General features: G+C 37.0%; 1 protein-coding gene across 3 annotated transcripts in view; it reads left to right on the top strand.

Moving 5' to 3' along the window:
• Positions 1-26,112, top strand: part of CFAP299 (cilia and flagella associated protein 299) — a 585,014-nt gene that overhangs the window by 501,423 nt on the left and 57,479 nt on the right. For all 3 annotated transcript variants that reach the window (XM_045473615.1, XM_045473614.1, XM_045473616.1), the window contains exon 4: positions 3,974-4,116. In XM_045473615.1, the coding sequence (XP_045329571.1) occupies positions 3,974-4,116 (143 nt within the window). The remainder of the gene's footprint in view (positions 1-3,973; positions 4,117-26,112) is intronic.

The raw sequence follows: 26,112 nt of genomic DNA, 5'->3' as shown, positions 1-26,112 counted from the left end.
AGACTCTTGCTCAGAGAAATCCTAGAGGATATCCAGTTGATCCTTGAACAACGTGGGTTTGAATTACACAGCTCCACTTGTATGTGGATTTTTCCTGCCTCTCCCATATTTTTCATCTACCTTCTTGCCCTCTGTTTCATTGATTGATCACTTTTTCCTCATTTATTCCTTCCTTTAACAATTTAAAGATCATATACAGTATTTTCTATTTGTTGATGGTGATCCTAGATTTATACATGTATATTTATCAAATTCTAGAATTAATCAATATAACTGCCTTTATTCTTAAAAATCCAAGGACATTCCAACATTTTAACATATATGTTTGTTTTAAAATTTTAGACATATTATTTTTTATATTACAGAAGATATTATTATTATTCTTTTACACAGTATTTGTTTATATTTTTTCCATATATGTACTATTTTCTTTGATTATCATTCTATTCTTTATCTCTGACCTTGCAGTTAGAGTCATTTTCTTTTGCATGAAGTACAGTTGACTCTTGAACAACATAGGAGTTAAATGTGCCAACCCCACCACGCAGTCAAATATCTGCATACAACTTTAACTCCTCAAAAACTTAACTAATAGCCTACTGTTGATTGGAAACCTTACTGATGACACAAACAGTTAACTAACACATATTGTGTATGTTGTATGTATTATATACTGTATTATTACAATAAAGTAAGCTAGAGAAAAGAAAATATTAAGAAAATCATAAGGAAGGAAAAATACATTTACAGTACTGTACTGTAGTTATTGAAAAAAAAATCCACATACAAGTGGAGTTGTGTCATTCAAACCCACGTTGTTCAAGGGTCAACTGGACATCCTCTAGGATTTCTCTGAGCAAGAGTCTTTTGTCAATCAAAGAAAAGTCTCATTCTTTGGTCTGAAAATGTCTATATTTTGCTCACTAGAAAGATACTTTCTCTGGATGTATACTTCTGGAATGATTCTTCTTTTCTCTGGACATATGAAAGATTGTTTTCATCCTTTTATTTCTCTGCCCTATGTTGAGGCAATAAGTCGTATTAGTCTCTCTACCTGAAAGGCTGGATTTTGTTTCCGGTCACTTCCAACCACCCAAATCATGAAATTCTTTCTGAGATTCCCTGGGGTTGGGCACATGCCTGCAGGCCAAAGATGGCTTTAGGGCTCTGCTTTCCTTTCTGGGGGTCTGGTTTCACTAAGTGTTTGACTCTAGTATTCCTCGTTTTCTTGCCCGTGCATCAACGCATGTTACAAGTTGCTTTTTAGATATTACCCAGAATTTGTATTTTTCAGCAGGAAGGTTTGTTACAATATTTGGTATGCCATTCTGTTGAAAAAATAAGGCTGGCCCATCTCATTTAAAAAGAGAGACAGGGACAAAGACAGAGGCAGACAGAGGAGTCTTTTTTCTCCCCTGTTAATAGAGTTCCATTTTAAAGTAGAGGACTTATTTGGGACTTTTTATTTCTCTCTCTCTCTCTTTCTCTCTCTCTCTCTCTCTCTCTCTCTTTCTCTTTCTCTGTGTGTGTGTGTGTGTGTGTGTGTGTGTGTGTGTGTGCCTGTATGACTTGCCTAACACCAGGAGCAGCCTTGATGGCATAAAGATTCCAAGCACCTTTAGGACTGCATAGGAAACATCGATAGTTACAGCACATAGTGTTGTTTAAGCAGGGATAGCAATGTTAGGTATGGGTTTAATAGTGTAATAGTCCCAGGAAGTCTCATTGAGATACCATCCATTTAAGAATTTGTGCTGCAAAAGCTAAAAACTGTGTGGCTAAAAGCATGGAGAAATCTAAATTTAACTGGAGTTATATGGTGAAAATGAAAAGGACTAGGGATTGAATCTATGTAAGTCTGAGCACAGGAATGACAATGCTAGCTCTTTCTGCCATATCTATGGGAAATGGTACTAATCCATCACCATACTTCCCGTCCTTAAGCCAAGAATGTGCCTCAGAATCCTTCTCAACACAGTATCCTTAGCACTCAATGCCAAACAACCACAGCAGGCAAGTGAAATTTAGCAAACTAGCAACTAGCAGTAAACCATGGCTTATTCTTCTGCTTTTCAACTGGGAAACTGTTAGCAACGTGTTTCCTCAGGTTCGGCTGGGAAAAAATTCTTTTAGTTTTCTGGAAGCTCTGCTAAGGTAACCCATGTTAGTACTTCCTGTAATTGACTACACAAAGATACAACAAGGAACAATCTAATGATTGCTGGAGAGGAAAAGGAAGATTCTTTATAGTTTCTTCCAAATGTAGAACTTTGCCATAAAATTCTGCAGTTTGAATTCAATTTGGAAATAAATACATCAGGAACTCTTCCAGTTACAGTTGTATTTTTTTGTTTCCTCACTTGTTTGTTTTGTTTTTCTCTTAGAACTTGAGATCAATGTCCGTTGGGTCGATAGAGAAAAATTACAGTTCTTTTATTTGCGTGAGCTTGTTCCCACTTAAGGATCTTGCCATCAGCTATTCCCTTTGCCTGAGAGGCTTCTGTTCTAGATCTTTACATGGCTAACTTTTTCTCATCCTTCAGACTTCAAGTCATGGTTTAAATTAACCTCCCCAAGGTCTTTTCTGATTACTTGAAGTAAGCTTCACCACAAGCAACTCATTCTCCAGTCAACCATCTTCTTTATTTGCTTTGTTTATTTATTTGCTTTATTTGCTTCTTTATTTGCTTTATTTATATGGCATTTATCACTCTCCAGAAGTACTTTTTCCTTTCCATATCTCATCTGTCTCCCCTCACCAGAACATAAGTTCTGAGAGGCCAGGATACTTACTGTCTTGTGTCCTTGGCACTTACAGTGGAACCTAACATGTAGTAGGTGAATAACAATATTGTGCAAGAATTAAGATGAATGAGAAATATGTACTTGCTGTTTATTTTGACTTATGAAATTAATTTGTAAGGTGACTTTAATTTATAAAGAGATTTTTTGACTTTCATGGTCATGAGAAGGAACCAGATATTTATATCTCTATAACAGAAAATATATAAGCATTCAGATGGAAAAATGATGTAGTGATTAGAAAGACAATCACATGAGCCAGAGTTTTAATCTCAATTTTCCATTTCTAGCTGTGAGAACATGAGTGAAGTACTCAACCTCTCTGTTCCTCAGTTTTCCCATCTAAAAAATAGTATGACAAGGGGCGCCTGGGTGGCGCAGTCGGTTAAGCGTCCGACTTCAGCCAGGTCACGATCTCGCGGTCCGTGAGTTCGAGCCCCGCGTCGGGCTCTGGGCTGATGGCTCAGAGCCTGGAGCCTGTTTCCGATTCTGTGTCTCCCTCTCTCTCTGCCCCTCCCCCATTCATGCTCTGTCTCTCTCTGTCCCAAAAATAAATAAACGTTGGAAAAAAAAATAGTATGACAAGAGGCTTGTGGGTGGTTCAGTTGGTTAAGCATCCAGCTCTTGATTTCAGCTCAGGTCACCATCTGGTGGTTTTGTGTTCGAGCCCCACATCAGGCTCTACGCTGGCAGTGCAGAACCTGCTTGGGGTTCTCTCTGTCTCTCTCCCTGCCCCTCCCCCACTCCTGGGCATGCTTTCTCTCTCTCTTTTCCATTCTTTCTCTCAAGATAAATAAATAAACTTAAAAAAATTATGACATCAAGAAGACCATAGGATTGGGGGACAAGTAAATAATATACTACAAATACTTAATGTCTGCCCTTTAGAAGACCTCTATAAATTATTTACTGATATTGTCATATAAAATTATTGTAAATGCACATTATATGAATGTGAAGTTAACTTGTAATGAATTTCTTCATTTGTCAGGAGTAAATAATCATACCTACTTCCTAGGATCATGGCGAGGCTGAAATGTAAAGCATTTAAGAATAGGGTCTGATACATGTAACGCCCCAAATCTCTAGCTTTCATTATCATATGCAATGTATTCAAATAACTTTTGTTCATTTACTCTTTCTATTCTCCATCTTTTGTGTGTTCTACCAGACCGTGATCTTTATTCGTGACAAAAACTCGCATGGGCAGGAAGTGTCAGGATACATTGACTATGCCCACAGACTAAAGATTGAAGATTTTGAAGTCTATTTTAGTGGAAAAAGAAGACTTCTTCCAAAACCCACAGATATGAGGTAAATTATATGCATTCTTCACACTTTCAATAAGAGAACAAGCTCCTCAGTGGCATGGTAAAAGATCTTTATTTTATGTTCTACATCGTGCCTGGAGTAGAGATATCTATATATATCTATATAGATATGTGTGTATGTATCTCTCTCTCTCTCTCTGTCTCTAAAGTATATATATCTGTGTCGATATGCATATACATATGCATTTGGAATATTACAAGATTGGTTTGAATACAAAATAAAAAAAATTAAGTGGGGAATGATCATAGATGTACTTTTTCCATTAACAGTCTGAGGAAGAGAACTTTTCAGAGATGAGGTAAGTAAATTTTCAGTGACATTCCTTTTAAATGATAAGTAGAGCCTAAAAATGGCTAATCTCATAAGCTCTTGCCCACTGGGGACTTGGTCTGCTTAGGAGCCTCGGGAACAGTCCATCTAACACATTCTCCTCCCTCTTTTCTTTGGCCACCAACCAAAGTACAAGCCTTTGACTAGCTCACCCTCATTTATTCTCATCACTGGCCTATTCTGGGATTCCTCCCCACCCACATTCTTTTTACTTTTGACCCCTGCCCTTTCCTCTGGAGACCTCAACCTATCACAGACGATCTGCTCTATACCGTCAGTTTATTCACAGATCAGCCCTTCTATCTTCTTCTGAATAGCTCTCAAGCTAACTTTTTAATTCTCTTACTTTCCATAGAATTCAAAAGTGGTAGCAGCATTCTACTTGAACTCTCCACTGTATCCAGATTATTTGACACTTACAATAAATAACACTCTCCTCCTCTGACATTCCTGCCATTTTTATGCATCCTATTGCTATTTTCTAAAGACTTCTTAACTCATCATCACCTTAATGGACCCACCTTTTCTTATCTCACCTACAAGTCATTTAACTCCTCTCTTCCAATCTTTTTGTGCTTTGGCTGTATCTATCCTGCTAACATCAAAAGTAGATTGATACGGACTTTTTTTTTTTTTTTTTTTTTTTTTTTTAATGCACCTGTAGCCGAATTCCTGGATTCTCCTAGGGGAAATTTTAGGAAATTTCACTGAGGTGTGGATATCCAGAAATATTCTAAAAAATATCCAGAAATATTCTAAACCTCCACCCCACCCTCAAGACCTTTGTTGCCAACCGTTGACACTGACTCCTCTCAATATATGATTTGCCTCACTTTTCACATATTATGTTCACTCTAAACATAAGACTACCAACTGATTCTTTCTCTTTGTTAACCAAAATAGACTTCCTCACTAGTCAGTGTTCCCCTCAGAGTACCCTTCTGATTATTTTCACTCACAATTCCATTCCGGCAGCCTTTGGCCCCTGGGCCTGCCATCTGCATTCAGAATATGACTTCTCCTGACTCTTGGCATACAACCATGCTGTCTTGTCCATTCGCCCAGTTCTCAGAGGGCCAATTTGCTGCCAACCTGTGCACATTCTTCCGACACAGCGAGACCTACGCTTCCCCAAGAACCATAAGGGATATATGCCCTAGAAATGACTCAGGCTTTTTTTCTGGTGACAGTTCTGAAGCAAAATATGTCTGACCTTAGGTGGCTGCACCCTCTACTTTTAGAAATAGATTTATTTCTTGAAGAAGAATTGATAGTATATTCTTACCAAGTGAAATATTCCTTTATACATATATCTAGTCTCACAACATTTTTACAAATCCAGAGAAAAAATACCAACTTGTTCTGTTTAGAGCTAATTTATTCAACATGTTTTTGATGCTTTCCATCCATCTTTCCACTGAAGTTACACTTCATCTGTTCTCCCTGTTTTTAAAAATTCTCAAACTGGCTCTCTCAACTAGCCCCTTTATCTTGCCTCTAAACATGCTGAAGCCATTTCTATATTAAAAAAGGAAATCATCTTGGGGCACCTGGGTGGCTCAGTCGGGTGAGCATCTGATTCTTGATTTTGGCTGAGGTCATGATCTCACTGTTATGAGATCAAGCTCCGTATCAGGGCTCTGTGCTGACAGCACAAGGCCTGCTTGGGATTCTCTATCCCTCTCCCTCTGCCCCTCCCTGACTTTCTCTCTCTCTCAAAATAAATAAAAAATAAACTAAAAATATAAAAAATAAACAAATAAGGAAATCTTCCTTGCACTCCAACTATTTCACTCCCTCTCTTTCAGTTTTTATCTGAGCTCCTCAAAATAACAAGTGTCTCCATTTCTCACTCCTCAGGTAGGTGCTAACCCAAGGTAATGAGTTCTCTGCCACCATTATTCAAATGGAATGACTCCTGCAAACAGCACCAATGACTGCCAACTTCAACACCCTATGGATTATTTTCAGTTCTTCTCTTACTTAACTTCTCTACCTTATTTGGTTAGTGTTGATTAATCATTATGCTGAGTAACCCTTTCTTCTCAACACTATTCAAATACCCTTTTTATTTTCAGAATCCCTCATTGAACTCTCCCCTTGTTTATTTCATACATGTTGGCATTCACCAGAGATCATCCTTAGGCTTCTTTTCTTATAATGTACATTCTCCTGGGTGATTTGATCACTTTTCTAGAGTTGAGTTGTGTTCACAGCTACAACCCTAACACAGATCTCTCTTCTTATTTCATATTCATGTATCCTACTGCTTACTTCAGAGAACCTTCTGTGTATCTCATTAGCACCTAAAATTTATTTTCAAACTTAAACTTGTTTTAATCTCTGAAGTGTGCTGTTGCTTCTGTATCCCCTGCCTTGGATAATGGCAATGCCCTTGCAACCCAAGGCATATCCAGATGTTATCCTAGACCTCTTCCTCTCCACCACCACTCCATAACTAATAACTTACCAAAAATACTAGATTCTATAACCTAAACATCTTTGTTTATATCAAAGCAAATGTAAAATGTGTCATTTCACCTATATGAATTGCTCATACTAGTATTTCAGTATGAATCTTTATCTGATGACATTTTAATAGAAAACATCAAGATGTTGTCATACTAACTAATAATTCTTTAATATCATCTAATACATAGTTAGTTCTTACTCATATTTCATTGATTGTCTTAAAGTTATTTTTTCACAGTTGGTTTAACCACATCGAAATCCAAATAATTTTGTGTTTCCTTATTCTATCTTCTGCAATTCTTTTCCTATGTAACAATCCCCTCCTTCTTTTTATTTTTTATGCTGCTGATTTGTTGGAGAAACCACATCATTTATCCTAAGAAATGTCTCGTATTCTAAATGTGACTGATCACTCTACGCTGTTGTTTTACATCCCACCTCTATCCCTCTATTTCCTGTCAGCCAGCTTGATGAAATCCAGGCTCAATTTTTTTTTTTTTTTAGGTAAAAATTTTTAAACTTTGTGAGCTTGATGAATGGGTTCAGGTAGTATCAGTCTGATCACTGCACAATAAAGTTCCCCATCATTTCACCCAAATGGTTTTAGCATATAATAATGAAATGTATCTAAATATTTTTACCAAGGATTGTATAATGGTAATTCTCTACTACTGTCATTTGTTCCTCATTTTTAGCTAGAATTCTTCCACAGAGAATAATTTTTCCTCATCACTTATTTGGTTATCCTAAAATAGAATTCAGTTCATGCAGAAAAACAAAATAAATATTTGATTATTTTCCTACATTTATGAAAAAAAATGCAAAATCAAAAACACAAAAGAGTACACAGAGAATGCTAAATTGTTTTCAAAGTGGTTATACTAATCTGTACCCACCAGAAGTGCTGTATAGTTAACACACATTTTTCCTCCCCCTGTAGTGAATTATAAAAGATCTCTCATTGTGGTTTTTAACTTTCATTTCTGTAATTACTGATCAGGCTGGGTATGTTTTATTGGTTGTTCAAATTTCCTTTCTGTGAATTATCTATTAAGACTTTTCCTCATCTTTTCTATTAGTTATTTATTCCTCTTTTTCTTATAGATTGTGAATTCTTTTTATCTTTTGGACATTGATTAATCCTTTGTCTCTTGTATGTATTGAAAAATCCCATCCTCCCATGTGCAACTCTCTTTTCACTTCCTTTACATTAACTTTTGATGGTCAGAAGTCAGAGGTTTTGATAGTCAGATTAATATATTTCGTGAATATATTTCTTTTCATCTGAAGTTTGCACTTTCTTGTGTTTGGTTTAACCATCCTTATCCTTATGGAAGACACAATGATATTGTCCTATAGAGTATGGTTTTGCTTTTATTTTTTTTACATCTTTAACCCAGACAGATTTAATATTATATATGGCTATTGGGCAAGGGTCTACTTTTTATTATTGTTTTCCTGTATGACTCATAGTTTGTCCTAGAACATTTATTGAAATGTCCACTATCATCTCTCTCACATCTGCTACACCATTTGTGGCATAAGTTAGGTTCTGTACATGTTAGCTTGTTTCTGGGCTCACTCTTTAGTTTTATTGGTCTTTCCTTGAAATAATAGGATCTTGCTCATTTAGTATATTTTAGGAATAATTCTTGGCATGAAGAAAGGTAGGTTTTTTCTTCTTCAGAAGCATCTAGGTTACGCCTGTCCCTTACTCTAACATAGAAATTCTAGAATTGGTTTGTGAAGTTCACACACAAAAAAGTTGTAATTTTGATTGGAATTGCTTTTGAGTTGTCACCAATGTACAATTAATTGGCATCTTTATGATATTAAATCTTTCATTTATCTACTTAATTTATTTATGCCTTTTAAAATTTCTTTTAACATATTAGTGAGTTTTATCATTTTTTTCCTCCTCAGTGCTAGATAATTTCTGACCTTTTAAAAAAGTTATCTCTATTCTAATGATCCCACTGAATAATTTTTACCACATGAACTTAACTTAAGCCATCTATCACAATCAAACTTTAGAGTTTTCACTCAACAGATTTCATGCCAAAAAAATGACCAAACAGTTGTTACCGGGGTGGGGAGGGGGTATATTTGGTATATGTAGATCCATACTTAGTTCAATTCAGAACTAAAACAAAGACTTTAAAATTGAAGATTTCATAAAAGTCTCTTTATATTTACTTACCTTTTGACATGCTACTTTATTCTGTGTAGGAAGAGACATTAGTTCTATGATTGGAATCCTGTGTTGTGGAAAATATAAATATTGCAGCTGAGGCTATTATGAAATGCAGAAGAAAGGGCCCTGGGAACTTGATGTTTTGTCAGTCCATCCTGACCACGTGTTTAAGATTCAATACCTTCCTGTCAGCATATGTGAATAACTTAGTTGGTCAACACACGGTATTCTTACCATCTGAGAGAGGAGAGAATAGGTAAACCACTTGGTAAAGTTCACGAGAGAAACAATGGTGAGTGAGAGCGAGTTCTTAGCAACTGTAATTCACTGCTCACCTCCAGAACACTATTTTGGCTTTCAAAGCTTTTGTATTCTGAGCATAACTGCGCTATGTAGAATCCTTGATTTCTATTCTGTTCCACATTTAGCTGCTTATGTTTCCATCTTTATGTATCCATATCATGTCCACAAAGATCTAAGGTCTGCCTAGAGAGCACTACCTGTTTCTCAAGTTGAATGGTCAGGAGGAAATGAAAAAGTTTTCTTCGTGTTTCTCTTTGGAGAGTCTATGAAATATTCATACCCTTGACCGAGGAATGCCCCTAAATACTAAAGCTTTGAGATATTATTTATCAAATTTCCCTTGAAATCCCATTGTCTGTTTTATTAAAATATTTAACATGCCAAACTTCTGAAGTTAGAATTTAAAGTTGTGCTTACCGTGTGCCTAAGTGTGTTCTCATGAAACCATCTGGTAATAGATTAGCAGGTTCTCATGTTTAAAAGAAAAAGGAGTAAATAACTCAGTTCTTCTGCAAGAGGTATATAAAATATTGCCTATTTTTAAAGTTATTAATGTTGTTCCACATCTAAATATGGTGGCTAACTAGTAGAATATCAGTTTAGTCTCTTTAACAGATATTTACTGAATTTGAAAGAGAGGGAATACTTTAAGTGAAAAAGAATTCCGACTGAAGGAGACTTTCCACAACCCTCTAGCTCCTTGATGTCCAAAGTGTAGTCCATGGACCAGTAGCATCAACAATAAAGCATTTGAGGCTCTACGCTAACCAGTGAATCACAATTAGCCTTTAACATGATCCCCCAAATTTCAATATACATATTAAAGTTTGAGAAGCATATTCGAGACCTGTGCTGTGGCTGTTGAGCTCTTTAAATGTAACTAACTCTGAAATAAAATATGCCAGGTGTAAAATGCATACCTGATTTTGAAGATTTTTTATAAAAATATTAACTATCTGAATAATAGATATGCATTAATTACATGCTAAAATGATATGTTGGGTTAAATGAGATATATTATTAAAATTATTTCCTTTTTTTTTTTTTTTTTTTTTTTTTTTTTACTTTTCTTTAGTATGACTGCTAGAAAATTTACAGTGACATATGTGGCTCTTGTTTTGGTTCAATTCTCTCTCTCTCTCTCTCTCTCTCTCCCCGCCCCCTCCCCCCCCCCACCTCTTTCTCTGTATGTGGGTATGTGGATATCTGTCTACTTGTCCTCAACCCAGAGGTTTAATCCCATCCTGATCTTTAGGACCAATATTAATCTTAGATAGGCATGATGTAAGAAGCCATAGACCAAAGATCCAGTTAGTGTCTGGCTGCAGACATGTTTTGTTTGGCCTATACAATGTATTTAAATAATTGTTTCAGTGTTTTAGAAACAGGAAATGTCACATAAAGTATATTGGATTCAGATTCTCTTAAAAACTAATTAAGGTCTTCCCACACTGAGCCCGTATTCTCTCATTTCAACATGATCTAGAATTAAATAGCCGCTGCCTCCTGAGATGGGGTATGTTCTCACCAGGTTAACAAAGTCGTGGACTTGACCACTCACACAAACTGGCATCTGCGCTATCCCCCCTAAGTTACTCATTTCTAGTACCACCTGGATTCTTGCAGGCATTTGAGTTTCTGACTCCTGGCCTAAATTAACTTCTCAGATTTTAGGAGTCATATTTGCCGTCAGTCCAGTCATGCCCTGTGTTGCTCTACCACTCTGGATGAGTTGAACTCCAGCCCTTAGACCCACTCAGGTTCCTCCATGCCACTGTACGAGGCTGTACTCAAAGTCAGAGATAATTATGATGCTGATAAAAGTTAAGTGGGCACTTACTGTGTACAGGGAACTCATAAAAATATACAAATAATTTATATTCATTATTTCACTTACTCTTCACTGCAGCCTTATGGCTTAGGGATTTTTTTTTTTTTCATCTTCTAACCTCAAACAACGTGCATCGTAGAGGTGTTAATTGGCTTAACCCAAAGTTCCACACAGATACATTCGCTTTCAAAGCTAGAAATCCAGCACCAAACAGAGATCTGTGGAACCCCAAATGCCATGATTTTTTTTTTTTTTAAATCAGTACATGATTCTACTTTAGGACTCTGTCATGAAAAGATATCATTTTCCCCTTTGGTCTCATCTCTATATCCTAGTCATTGTCAGGTTGTATATTTCTTTTGCAGATGTGTATCTGACTTGACAAGACCTAATTTGGGATTGTTTTGCAGAACTTGAAGCAATCCCGCTATCCACAGTTAAGACTGGGGAATTTCAGCCATCCTGTACCCACCCTTGCCACTTCCTCCTTTCATTGAGCTTGGCAGAACACAGCCCTTTGTACTTAACCAGGCTTTTATTTTCAGTCACTATGAGTAAGAATTACAGCGTCCCACAGCTTTGTGTGTGGAAGAGCTCTGGACAGAACTAAAAGTGGCCTTTAATTGTGGCTTCAGCCTAAAAGTCTTTAGGGAAAAATTGGCCCTGACTTGTTGAACCTCAGTTATGTCCCAGGATACTTTTAGAATCTATTCATATCCTCTGAACTGTGGTTCACATAATTTTTGTAATATTTACTTGGAATTCTTATACAAATAAATTTAATTTTCCAGTACTTAACTCATTTCAGTTTCTCTTTATCCCAAGCTAAACATTAAGTCCTATCTCTCATGGAAACCTCAAGGATGAAGAAGAGAGGTCCTCAAAGTTAGATTCAGATGGACCTCCTCCTGCCTGTCTATATAAAACCCAAATATACTAGAACTAACTGTTCCTACCAAACACCCACTGAAATATCTGCCTGCATTGTTCTATTGTAGAATTTTATCCAGACCCTGTTTGGTTCATTGTTAAAAAAAAAAAATCAAACTATCAGAGCTATCATTTGATAGTCTCTTTAATTGTCTGGAATGTGCTTCCCAAAAAATTATGCTCTGGGTAAACCTTAAGTGAATAATTACAGATTTGAGACAACCTCTAGTTTATTGTCAACAATACTGTGATTAGGACAGGATTATTCTTTATGCAAGATATTTTCCAACATTTAAAAATTTTGGTAAAACATATGTAACATAAAATTTACCATTTTAACTATTTTTAAGTGCACTGTCCAGTGGCACTAAATACATTTAAATCGTCATGCAACACTTCCTGTTTATTATAAAAATTATCTTAACTTTGGAAATGTTCAAACAACAGTACAATAAATACCAATATACTCACAACCTAGACTAAACAGTTGTTAACATTTTTCCAAATTTGCTTCTACTCTCTTTAGTATGTTGCTGTGTGTATATACCATTTTAAAATAGCTTGCAGATTTCACCCCTAAATATTTCACCGTGAATCTCCTAAGAATAAGAATATCCTCCTACACAACATCACCATTATCATACATGAGAAAATTAGTAATAATTTCCTATTATCATCAGCTCAAATTCAAATTGTCTTAATTGTTTCAAAATGTGTTTTATAAGTGGTTTTGTGATGCATCATCCATTCAGTGTACAAAAATTGCATTGCTTATGGCTCTTGACTGCCTTTTAATCTAAGCCACTTCCCCTGCACATCCCAACAAGATTTTTTTTTCCCCTTGGTCATGACATTGACTTTTTAATGAGATAAAGCCAGTTGCTTTTTACATTGTCCCACATTATGTATTTGTCTGGTTCTTTCCTTGTGGTATCTTTTAACTTGTTTCTCTTGTCTCTGTATTTTCTTGAAACTGGAAGATAAGTCTAAAAGAGTGATTGTATTAAGTGTAAATATTTTTTCACCAAGGAGTTTCAGTGGTGAGTAACTATATATTGCATCATATCATGAGATACCTAATGTCAACTTGTCCCATTATTAGTAATGCTCAGTTTGACCCCAAGCTAAAGAAGAATTGTTAAATATCTCCTCTGAAAATATTTATTTTCCTTTGTTGGCAAAATTTTTATAGTAGCTAACCTAATATGAACTAACATTTATGTGTTTGTACAAACTTATCTGTCTATTTCCTGTTTAAAATCTACATTTTTAAAAGAAAGGTTATTAGCAAATTAACCTTTGTATCCGGAATTTTTTCATTTAATTTTCTAAATTAGGAGAAAAGATGGTATTTGTTATAACAGAATTCATCAAATGGAGTTAAAGTTTTAGTGTAGTGTTATCAGGGATCACAGACAACTTCCAGTGTGCACCAAAATTACACTTGCTTATTGCTTGAAACTCAGAACCATTTTCCTAGAGAAACTGGGCCATCCCACAAAATGTCAAACCCATTATTTCTATTGAAAAATTAATTCTGTTGTATGTAACAAAAAGAAACTTGAGGACATCAAAGAGATGTCTCCACCCTCCTGTACCTTTGCTGTTCCAGCTATAGGACAGCCATCTCACTGAGTTAATAAGTAGGGACTCACCATGGTCACGTTCATTCAGATGCCATAACTGTGACCATCACAAAATCAAAAAGTAAGGTAGTGTGATGCCTCAGGGAATACACCTTGCTCTCTGGAGTAGTAGGCAAGATCAGTTTCTAATTTTAGAATACATATGAGTCAATACATTCCAGGTAGATTCTGTTCAAAAGCCCAACACTTAAAGCTTGGAGAATACTAGAAATATACTGATGATTGGAAATCTAGAAATGTAAGGATGCTTGAGTGTAAATCTCACAAATGAGAAGAAGATTCATGGCTTGCTTAAGCACAAAAGAGTGGATGTAATAGAAAGGTTATTAGGTCCTAGGTCTCTTAATCCGCAGTCCAGATTCTTTTAAGAGTCCAGCATGCTGTATATTTATCTATCTGTACATATGACTTGAGTGTCTGTATTTTGCTTTGCTTTATTTTATTTTTATTTTATTTTATTTTATTTTATTTAGATTTTGATGAAATCCAGGTAGCTAATTTATCTTTTATGGATTTAGTTATTGTGTTGCATCTGAAAAACTGCCGAACTCAAGAAAATGGAGAACTCTCCAATGTTTTCTTTTTTTTTAAATGTTTCTTTTTTTTTTTTTCAACGTTTATTTATTTTTGAGACAGAGAGAGACAGAGCATGAACGGGGGAGGGACAGAGAGAGAGGGAGACACAGAATCGGAAACAGGCTCCAGGCTCTGAGCCATCAGCCCAGAGCCTGACGCGGGGCTCGAACTCACGGACCGCGAGATCGTGACCTGGCTGAAGCCGGACGCTTAACCGACTGCGCCACCCAGGCGCCCCACTTCATTTTATTTTAAAAGCAGCACTAGCTTAACCAGTGACAAGCAAAACTAGTCCACTTGCTTGAAATAATTATCTTAATCACATATCAAACTATACCATTGTCTCTGGTCGGTGGCTGAGTTAACATGCAAAGAAAATGGAGAGTGGGGTCTATCTACAGTACTTCCTGTGGGGGAAATTGTGGAGCCATTCTGAAATTGAACTTAACAGAGAGATTTATGGCTCTCTTCCCACCCTGTTTTCCACTTCCCCCAGAAATTCTACTCTTCACTTTAGAAGAATCATCTCGAACTTCAGGAGTAGAGATTAGCATTCAGTAAGATAGAATTCTACTTAAACCTCTTTTAAGATTCAAGACAATCAAAACCTTCCAAAGTTAAATTAAAAACTCCCATCAACTTCCCTGTCTGTTTTCATGGGTCTACCCACCTCTCCTCATGCTTTATTTAATTACAAAGAACTACTACTCACCATTTTCTAGATACATCATGCTCTTACATGACCCTCTATCAGAAGTACCTGTACCCACATTCTCCACTGAGCAAACCCCTTTTCTTCTTGTGTGTGTTTTTTTTTTAATTTTTTAATGTTTATTTATTTTTGAGGGACATAGAAAGACAGAGTGTGAGCAGGGGAGGGGCAGAGAGAGAGGGAGACACAGAATCCAAAGCAGGCTCCAGGCTCTGAGCTGTCAGCACAGAGCCCAAGGTGGGGCTCAAAGTCACGAGCTGTGAGATCATGACCTGAACTGAAGTCAGATGCTTAACCAACTGAGCCACCCAGGTCCCCCTGAGCAAACCCTTTATTGAAGACACAATTCAAGTGTGACCTTCTTTTCCAAACTCTTCAATTCTCTGGACTGATTTCACCAATATGATTCCATATCACTGTGTCCACCTCTTTTCCTTTGTATCAGATACAACTTGATTTTGGCACGTTTACTGTAAGCTCTTCAACACAGGAACAACCATGATGCTGGAGGTTCTGGGTGCCAAATATCTGTACCTCCTCTCTTCTCATAGCTATATCTGGCAAGTAACTAACACAATAATCCCCATGGGGAGTTATTCAACAGATGGTTACTGAACACCTACCAAGTTCTAGAGCTGAGGTTACAACAATTGCCAGAAAAAAGTAAACATTTTCTCATGGAGCTTATTGTCAGTAGTAGGAGACAGAAAATAAACCAATGACAAATATATCTCTTCATCTATATGTATGCATACAAATACATATATATTGTGTAGATTTATGTCAAGTAGTTTAGCAAATTCAACATCGATATGAAATGTCAGAGCAAGATAAGTGCTGTGGAGGAAAATAAAACAGGGAAGGAGATTTCTGGTTGCTATTTTAAATTAAGGTGGCCATAGAAGGCCTCACTGCACTGTTAAGCTGGCATTTGCACAGAGACCTGAAAAAGTGAGCCACGGAGAGACCAGGCAGAAGGATTTTGTAGGCGGAGGACATAAGGCCCTGAATCTGTCTGTGTGGGAAACATCAGGGAGGCCACGCAGTGTGGCTGCAGTGGAGTGGCCATGGGAAACAGTTTAGGTAACAAGGTCAAGGAGGTAACAGAATCCCAATCACATAGAGCCTTACAGATTGTAAGGATTTCATTTTATTTTAAGTTTATTTATTTATTTTGAGAGAGAGAGAGAGAGGCAGAGAGAAAGGGAGAGAGAGAGAATCCTGAGCAGGCTCCACACTGTCAGTGCCGAAGGCAACACAGGGCTTGAACTCACAAACCGGAGAGCATGACCTGAACTGAAATCAAGAGTCAAGCACTTAACTGACTGAGCCACCCAGGTGCCCCAGGACTTCATTTTTATTCCAAGTAAAATAGGAAGCAACTCACTGGAGAATTTTTAGCAGTGGAATGGTGTGATGTGCATTAAATGTTTACACAATCATGCTGTCTGCATAAATGAGAGAGCAGAGAGAGAAGTAGGGAAAAATAGAGGCTGCTGGAGCCGAAAGTATCAGATCTGTCCGTGGCGGTCCAATAATTTCAAGCACTGAGTGTCCTGACCGAGTTGCTCTGAGCTGTGGTCGTCACACTTCACCACACCCCTGAATCACCTGAAGTGCTTGTTAAAACCAGATTTCTGGGCCCCACTCCCAGCAGCCCTATCTCATTAACAGGCCGCCATCTGAAGGCATTGCACAAAAGAAAACAAGTTCCAAGTAGCTCTGTGCTGACTTTTCAGTGTAGCAACCCTACCCCTGGGAATATTTGGCTCAAAGGAAGTCAGATTGCCACACCTCAAATCAGTTACCCCTCCTACAGAAGCCTTCTTCTGTGGAAATGTGGGGCAATATGTTCCTGTTTATATTACAGTTGTACCTCTCATGCCTATCTAAGGCCTGGCACATGGCAGGGACTTACGAAAACTTCATTACACGAACAAGTGTAATGAAACGAGTGATTTTTACTAAGGAAACCTTTAACCCAATTTTGAAAACTTTCAGGAATGAAGTTTTCACTTACAATATTTACTTAAACAGCATTGTGAAAGACAATTCCAACACGAGAGAAAAGTTGTATATTCCTTGTACTTGGAGTTGATATTTATTTTTTAATAACCCTGGGTATCTGGCACAGTAATTTTGAAACTGAACTGGTTGTTAATACTATAGCAATTCTGTCAAAAGAGTATTATACTTATATGATTTTATTATATTGTATGTTAAGTCTGGTTATTTGCCATTGACTCACAGAATTTGCTTTGGTGGTAGGACAGAGTTTTTACTAGATTTGAAACTGTCAGATAGCATGATAATCCTTTCATAGGTGTTTTCCAAATCAAATTCGGTCTCACAGCATGAAGTGAAAGTTAGAGAGTAATTAAAATTTGAGTATAAGCTTGCTTTTATTGTTTTCCTAAGTATCCAAGAGTATCATGTGTGATATGTACAGAGTCTCTGAATTTCCTGCTGGCGTTAGTATAGAAATGATTTTCTTTATTTTATTGAATTTCCTGGTTCCAGTTTGTTATGTAAAAGGAATGCATTGGGCAATGAGACACGAAGCTTATGCTTGAACTTTAAAACTTCAACTGCCAAATTACTTATAAAATTCATTATTAAATTCGTCTCCAATTTTAAGAAATTGAATGGCACAATGGTAAACCAGTTTCTTCAAACAATATAGGATTTCCTTTTTAATATTACAAAATGTCACATAAATTTCAAAACCAGGACATTTTGAAAAATCAAATTGATGTTAAGGATTCTCTTGTGAAAAGAACGATCCGTATATTATTTTGCAATTCCCCTACCCCTACTTTTAGGAGTAAAAATGAGTCATTTTAAAGAACTAAATAATTCAGTTCAATTTGATGATCTCTCAATTTGTATCCATCGACTAACTTGAGAAGAACGAAACAGAAACCCTGAATCAATTATGCTTGATCTTTGATTATCTCTATAGGAAAATCCAGGAACATTTGAAGATTTCACACCCAGTCCTAACCGTGTTCACCTGAAGTAGTCAAACCTAACTGCTGTTCTCCTGAGCATTTGAATTCAGGAGCAATTAACATAATTCTTTGTCTGATTTTCCCACGTTAGCAAAATTAGATGTTATTTAGCTGTAGAAACAGCAGTATAATGTATTCATTTAAACTCTTACACACACACACACACACACACACACACACACACAAATAGTAAAGGCTTATTAAGACATTAATATTCTGAGTCACTAATATTCAATCACCCATACGGCTGTAAAGGCACAGCAGAAGGAAAGCTAATTTGGTAACATGGACTTGGGGCGCTTGGGTGGCTCTGTTGAGCATTCGACTTCAGCTCAGGTCATGATCTCACGGTTCGTGAATTCGAGCCCCACGTCCGGCTCTGTGCTGACAGCTCAGAGCCTGGAGCCTGCTTCGGATTCTGTGTCTCCCTGTCTCTCTGCCCCTCCCCTGCTCACACTCTGTCTGTCTCTCTCAAAAATAAGTAAAACGTTAAAAAAATAATTTGGTTACATGGATTTAAAACCCCTCTACCAACACTGCTCTTCTTTTAACTCTCAAGCATGTTTATTTCCTACCACTATTTATGGTTGATTTTTACTTTTTGCATAACAATTTTTTAAAGAAAGAATAGGAGATAAACCCTTCAGCTGTGTAATTCTATTCATGACCAACCTTACAGCCCGGTGACGCGTGCACGCACCTGTGCCAAAATGTAATGAAATGGAATTATGGCACTTTCTTAAGCAGTGTAGCTTATTTAGTCCTAACCCAGAATTCAACCTCTTGTTTCCCTTTCCCACCTTGTAATAAAGAAAGGAAAGAAAACAAGCCCAACACGAAAAGGCAGTTCGTTGGGAATGCCAACGTCCCTTCTTATTAACTCCCATAATCTCTGTTCATTATTTTCCATCTGACTGGAAGTCCACAATGCCAAACCTTTGTGAGTTTCCTGTTTAAATCATAGGGTGTGCTGGGTGTGTAAGTCCTTTGACTATGACGCACTATCAAGAAAGTGCAGAAAAATGAACATGGAAGAGAATGGAAACAAAATGAAAGGAAAGGAAAAAGGAAATAAGAGAGAAAGTGGCGGGGGGGAAGGAAGGGAGATAGGAGGGAGGAAGGAAAAGAAAGAAAAAAGAAAGGGAGGAAGAGGGAGGAAGGAAAGAAGGAAAAAAGAAAAGCTTGACGTTTATATGGAGGTACCTAACTTGAAAAATCTTGAATCTTTTCATTTCATGTGTGAATACATAAAGAGAGTCCATCAAGCAAGAATTTTTGCCTTGGTTCTTCAACTCATGTTGATTAAAGCCACTTTAAAGGCATTTGGGTAAAATACTCCATAGAAGTTGGTTAATCTACCTGTAATAGATAAGAACAAAATTAGAAACTTGCTCATTTTGCTGGAAAGGTTTGTTTGCTTTATTTTCCAAATGCATACTTTATGTTCTTCATAAATTTAGGTTCATCCTCACTAGTTTTCAAGGAATACCTATGACTTGAAGGATATAGAACCAGATTATTATTCTTGGTGTCTTTCTATAGTCAATATCCTTGAATGCTCTCTTAAAAAAAAGGTATTAATGAGAACTGTCACAAAGAGATTTCAGTCACTATTTCTGTACAAGCCATCTAGGATTAGCCCGTAGTTTAAACTCCTCTAGAGATGAAAATGAGTTATTTAGCTCATCTGGGAAGCAGCTGTGCAGAACTATGGAAGGCAGTGTGGTAAGGAAAAACCACTATTAGGTAAACAAAGCAACAGAAAGATGGTGAAAAGGGTAAAGGAATAAGAGACTAGAATCCATTCAAACAAAACTTACTTGGATGAATGAGGAAGAAAGCCTTTTCCTGCCAACACAGTAAATGTTTAATCTGGAAAAGCATGCTTCCACATCTGGCTTATGTTTAATATTGTAAATATTACTTCCTTCATTTTTTAATTTTATTTTTGATGTAAATGTTGGTTTGTTAACAAAGATAAAATAGAAATCAGTGGGGAGATGTGGTATTAATATTACAGATGCTAAATATTTCAAATAAAATATTCAAAATACAAAATATTACCTGCTCTCTAACATATGCTAACGAAGTCTCTAAAGAAAGTGAAAATATTGGAAGTAATAAACATAAATGTTGTTTGAATATGAGTCACCTAATATATTAGCTACTATGAAAAAAACTCTCCAAATGACCAGAGTAATTATTTTCTGGTACTTGGAATACAGTATGATTTTCAAAGTGGGTATAATTCATTTAAAAGAAAAAAAAAGGAAGTAAAAATGATGTAGTTATGTTTGGTTGAGGATAGTATCATAATTTTTTTTAACTTGAGAGAGAGTGTGTGCACAGGTAGGAGAGAGGCACAGAGGGTGAGAGAGACGGGGTGGGGGAGGTATTAAGCAGGCTTCACTCTCAGTGAGGAGCTTGATGCATGGCTTGATCCCGTGACCCTGGGATCATGACCTGAGCTGAAACCAAGAGTCAGATTCTCAACCCACTGAGCCACCCAGGTGCCCCTGTAATGTTTGTGTGCAGGAATAAACTAGTTCCAAATGAATTTTTTCCTCAATTTCCTGAGGAACTACCCTGATTGAATATTGCTATTCGTCTACTCCTCAAGTCAGCCATGCAGTTAATATGTGGCCTCCTGGGGCTTCTTGGCTAGTCTGTTCAAAAGTCAGGTCACATGTAAGGCAAATAAGTCCGCAAAAAAAAAAAAAAAAAAAAAAAAAAAAAGATAAATGCAATAAATTGGAAGTCTATGTACCTGGGAAGAGAAATAAATAAAATTGAGGAATAATTTTTCTCTGCTTCTGCATGTAATACTAAAGATAATAACTTACATTTGTGAATTCATAGCACATCTTCACAAGCATTATGTCTTTTTCAGGATCTTTACCCATACATTTATTTCACCTAGTGTTTATAACACAGTGACTGAGAATAATAAAATGTCACCTATTTTTCTAGATATGCTATAAAAAATCTACAAAGTATTATAGGAACACAGATTAAGGTGCAATTAATTAAATATTTGGGGAAGCGCAAGAAAGGCTGCTGCAAGAAAATAATTCAGTTTGTCCCTGAAAAATGAGTAGGAGTCTGCCCAATAGAAAAGTGGAGGTATTCTAAAGGGGTATTCTAAATATGAGCAGAAACATGACAAATTTAGGAACAGCGAGTAACTGATATTCAGCTCTCTCAAATCGCTATATATGTCATATTCTAGGACCAGGCTGAAATGAAATATAATACACATAGAGAAAGAGGAAAGGAGGCTGGCAGAAAGTTCTTTAGAAGGTATATTAAAGCAGTTTCTATCATTGGAAGGGAAGCTATGTCTTTCTAAAACTTTGCCATGAAATCCGGTGATTATATGTTAACACCTACCACAAGTTAAGCTGTCCCTGGCGTCAAGACCTCAGCAATTGACAGCAAAAGTATAACTTCTCTTGGAGTGCTTATATTCTGGTAGATAACAGAGACCCCAAGAGTTATTAGGTGTGTTAATCAGCGTTCTGAGTTGCGGACAACAGAGTCTACGGAAACTGGTGTAAACACGCAGAGATTTAATACGGCTATAAATAGCTCACAGAATCACTTGGAGGACCCAGGAAACAGCCTCTGGATTGAATTTGCACACCCACATTGAGTAAGCCACACTGCAGTGTCTGAGCTGGCAAAGCTACAGACTCCACCACAATCAGGAAGCTTCCACCACTGCTGACAGCTCCAGGAGCATGCTGTTCATGCAACAATCAGGAGCCACACTGTCTGGAATCTTCTGCCACACCTGACTTCTCTAGAATTGTGCTTTTTCTGCCACGATCTGTTTGAGCAAAATTGTTCCTCATGTTCTGTGTCTCCCCCGCATAACTTAGTTCCAAATCAAATGCTCCCATGAGAGCTTCTGATTGGTGAAAAATAAATCACATGAAAACCCACTTGTGAGATAACCTTAGAAAAGTATGTTATAGCTCTCTCACCTCTGCGTTTTGGAAGGCACACCAGAAAGTGGTCAGAGTATTGAGCAGAACAGTCCATGGTATCTGACAAAGTGATGAGTAAATTGCGTGACTTACAACTTTTAATAAATGATTTCAAGGAAGTGAACGGGGGGTGGGGGGCTAAGGCTGAGCATCATCACGTAGGAGCTGCTGTAGACAAGATGATCAAGGGCAGCATTTTCCCTTGATAGGTAAAATTTAGCCTTATTTATAAAAGATGAGAGTGCTTCATAACTTCTCACGAGAAGAGAAAGGAAAATCTGATTTTAGGCAAAGAGATCATACAGTGTCTAGTAGTTAAAGAGCAACATCTCTGGAACCGAACTGGGCTAAAACTTTTGTTGCTCCTGGGGTGCCTGGGTGGCTCAGTCGGCTAAGTGTCTGAGTTCTGCTCACATCATGATCTCATGGTTTGTGGGTTCGAGCCCCGTGTCAGGCTCTGTGCTGACAGTGTGGAGCCTGCTTGGGATTCTCTCTCTCTCCCTCTTTTTCTGCCCCCCCACCCCGCCGCCACTTGTGTGCACGCTCTCTCTCTCTTTCAAAATAAATTAATTAATTAAAAAAAACCCTTTGCTTCTCTTTATGATCTTAGGGAAATCACTCAAACCCTTTAACTTATCATATGACCTTGTTTATAAATTGGGGCTAATAATTATACCTACCCAAGAAGGTCACCTGAGGATTATTAGAGTTTGTGGATTTAAAGAATTTATAACAGACGGGGCGCCTGGGTGGCGCAGTCGGTTAAGCGTCCGACTTCAGCCAGGTCACGATCTCGCGGTCCGTTGAGTTCGAGCCCCGCGTCGGGCTCTGGGCTGATGGCTCAGAGCCTGGAGCCTGTTTCCGATTCTGTGTCTCCCTCTCTCTCTGCCCCTCCCCCGTTCATGCTCTGTCTCTCTCTGTCCCAAAAATAAATAAACATTGAAAAAAAAAAAAAATTAAAAAAAAAAAAAAAAAAGAATTTATAACAGTGACTAGAATATAGTACGTGCAATAGACACGTTTTTTATTGTCACTAATTTTACAAATATGTTAAGTTTGAGTTATCTATGAGATATGTCTTGAGTTGGAAAGTCCGGAGATAACAAATTTGAAAGTAATTCAAAAGAAATGTAGGGCTTAAATCTCTGGGAAGAAATGTTAGTAACTAGGGAAGAGGCAGAATGTGAGAATCCCAAATTTTCGATGTTTGGAAGACAGATAGAACCCAACAAACCGAACTGAGAAGGGAGGCACAATGGTATAGGAGGAAAAGCAGAACACTGTCATATCATGGAATTCAAGAGAGAGAAGTATTTCAGGAATGAAGAAGTAATGGAAAACAGTAGAAGTTTCCTCAAAAAATTAAAAACTAAACAGAACTGCCCTATGATCCAGCAATCCCACTTCTGAGTATATATCCATAGGAAATGAAAACAGGATAACAAAGAGTTATCTGCACTCCTATGTTCACTGCAGAATTATTCATAATAGTCAAGATAGGGAAACAGCGTAAGAGTCCATGAACAGATGAATGGATAAAGAAGGTGTGGTATGTATACACAGTGGAATTCAGTCATGAGAAAGACATCCTGCCATTCGTGGCAACGTGGATGGATATTGAGTGCGTTATATAAGTGAAATAAATCAGATAAGAACAAATACCGCATGAGATCACTTATAGATGGAATCTAAAAAAGTGAATGCACAGAAACGGAGACTAGAATGGTGGTTACCAGGGGCTGGGGTGGTGGTGAGGAGTAAAGGGGAACTGTTGGTCAAGGGTAAAACCTTCTAGCTATAAGATGAGTAAGTCTTGAGGATCTGATGTACAGCCTAATGATTATAGTTAAGAATACTGTATGATCTACTTGAAAGTTCAAAAGAGGGTAGCTCTTCAGTTTTATCATCACAAAAATGAAATATTAATTGTATCATGTTATGCAAGTCTTAGCCAACACTATGGTTGGTAATCATTTTTGCAATACAAAACTATGTTAAATCAACATACTATATTCCTTAAACTTATACAGTGTTACATGTCAGTTACAGCTCAATAAAGCAGGGGGGAAAGGTGAAGAAGTGCCATCTGTTGATTAAGATGAGCATTTAATAATATCCGTTATATATGGATATGTGGAGAACATCAGTGACTTTTATAAGAACTGTTTCTGTCATGTGCCGGTGGAACTGGGTCAGGAGAAAACTGTATTGTAGTGGATTAAAAGGTGACTTGGAGATGGAAAAAGAGAAACAACATAGGTAGAAAACTGTAGAAATTTGATGAGAAAAGGAATAAATGAAAATGAAAGAAATGTGTGTGTGTGTGTGTGTGTGTGTGTGTGTGTGTATTTACAGTCTGTGTGTGCATTCGTGTGGTAGATGAAAACAGCAGTCCATTATGGAAGAAAGATATGGGAAGTAAGAAAAAGCTTTTTTTTTTTTAGGATAAGGGATGTAAGAGCAAAAAGGAATTGGAAAGCAATCAAATCATTTCATCCTGCGGCATTGTAAATCAATTATTTTATGTTGTTCTCTTATTATCACATCCTATAACTGCATAATGAATATAATAGGGGAAAATATTAAAATAGCAACACCCTAATCTGGTAGCACACCTTATGTTTGAAAATCCTGGGGTTTGGAATCACTCAAACCTCATTTCTAATTCTGGTTTTATCATCCTGGGCAAGTATCTTGACCTCTATGTACTCTCTACATCTTTATACAAATTGATAATACCTTCCTCAATTGGCTGAGGATCATATGGCCAATATAGTATTGCATGTAAAGTACCTAGCATGAAAACCAACCTATAATAGAAGATGCTTAAGGCATCTATATTTATATATAGGCATCTATATATTAAGGCATTGTTAAAATTTGTTATTAAGGAGTATTGAGTATCAGTGAGTGGTAAAGATGGTATTTTAAAAAAAGTAGGATAAAAATTTTACAAAGGCCGGTACAAATGTAAATTTTCATAGACCATCTATAATATGAACTATATTTTGAGAAAAAAACTGTGAAGTACAGGATAATTTTGGCCCTAAAACTGGACATTGTTCAGCTGTGGAACAGTGTAAGTAAAATCATAAATCCTCGCCATAGTAAGCAGCTATGCACAAATCAGATGGCAAGGTTGCTACTGAGGCAGGACTCTCCCTAGGGGGCACAAATAAGGGTAGGGAAGGGATGTGGAAAGGTAAACAAAATATACCCAGTTCAATATTATAAAACAAAATTTCGGGTATAGGATCTATTTTTGTAGAATCAGACTAGAACATGCGTAGACACATACACACATAAGCACATCACATCTTAAGCAGTTATCATTTTTGAAATTCATTGCTTTATCAAAGCATTGATTTTTTTGGCAGCTCTCAGGATCTGCTAGAAACATTCTCTTCTCCTCTGGATGAAGCAGTATAATGATGTAATGGGTGTTACAAGATACTCTTCTTAGACATTCTGGGTATTTCTAAAGGTTAAAAAAAAAAAAAAAAGAGCGGCAGGAGTTTGTTCTATCATCCAAGGTAGTAAACATTTTTTTTTAAGAAAGATGTGTGGCTCCACTTTGTCATGACCCTTAGATATTGCCACAGGTATATGAGAGCTTGTTTTATCTAGTTGGAACTGCAAAAACCCATGGAAATTGTGTCACTGTGTGAATTTTCATCTGGTCCCACTGTCTAGAATAACAGGTTACTGGACAATAGATTTATTGATTATTCATGTTTTGTCCTCTTGGTCTGACCATTTCCAGGTTTTTGTCCAACTCTCTCATTTCGTTCACACATAGATACCTAATTTATCTTGACTATGGCCAGGGGCCTAATGTCCAAAGAGAACTCTAAATTAATTCTTCTTTTAAAGTTTCAGAATAATTTTCATGTTTCCTTTTTAAGAATTGCCCATTGAGTTCTTCCCCTTCCTCCTGAGTTAGCCAGCTAGTTTTTGGCTTAGGCTGATGTTTGTTTTCCCTCT

The sequence above is a fragment of the Leopardus geoffroyi genome, chromosome B1 (genome assembly GCF_018350155.1).
Source record: "Leopardus geoffroyi isolate Oge1 chromosome B1, O.geoffroyi_Oge1_pat1.0, whole genome shotgun sequence".
In the NCBI taxonomy this organism is placed as follows: Eukaryota; Metazoa; Chordata; class Mammalia; order Carnivora; family Felidae; genus Leopardus; species Leopardus geoffroyi.
Note: the sequence above shows the minus strand (reverse complement) of the source record. Positions and strands in the feature narration are given on the sequence as shown.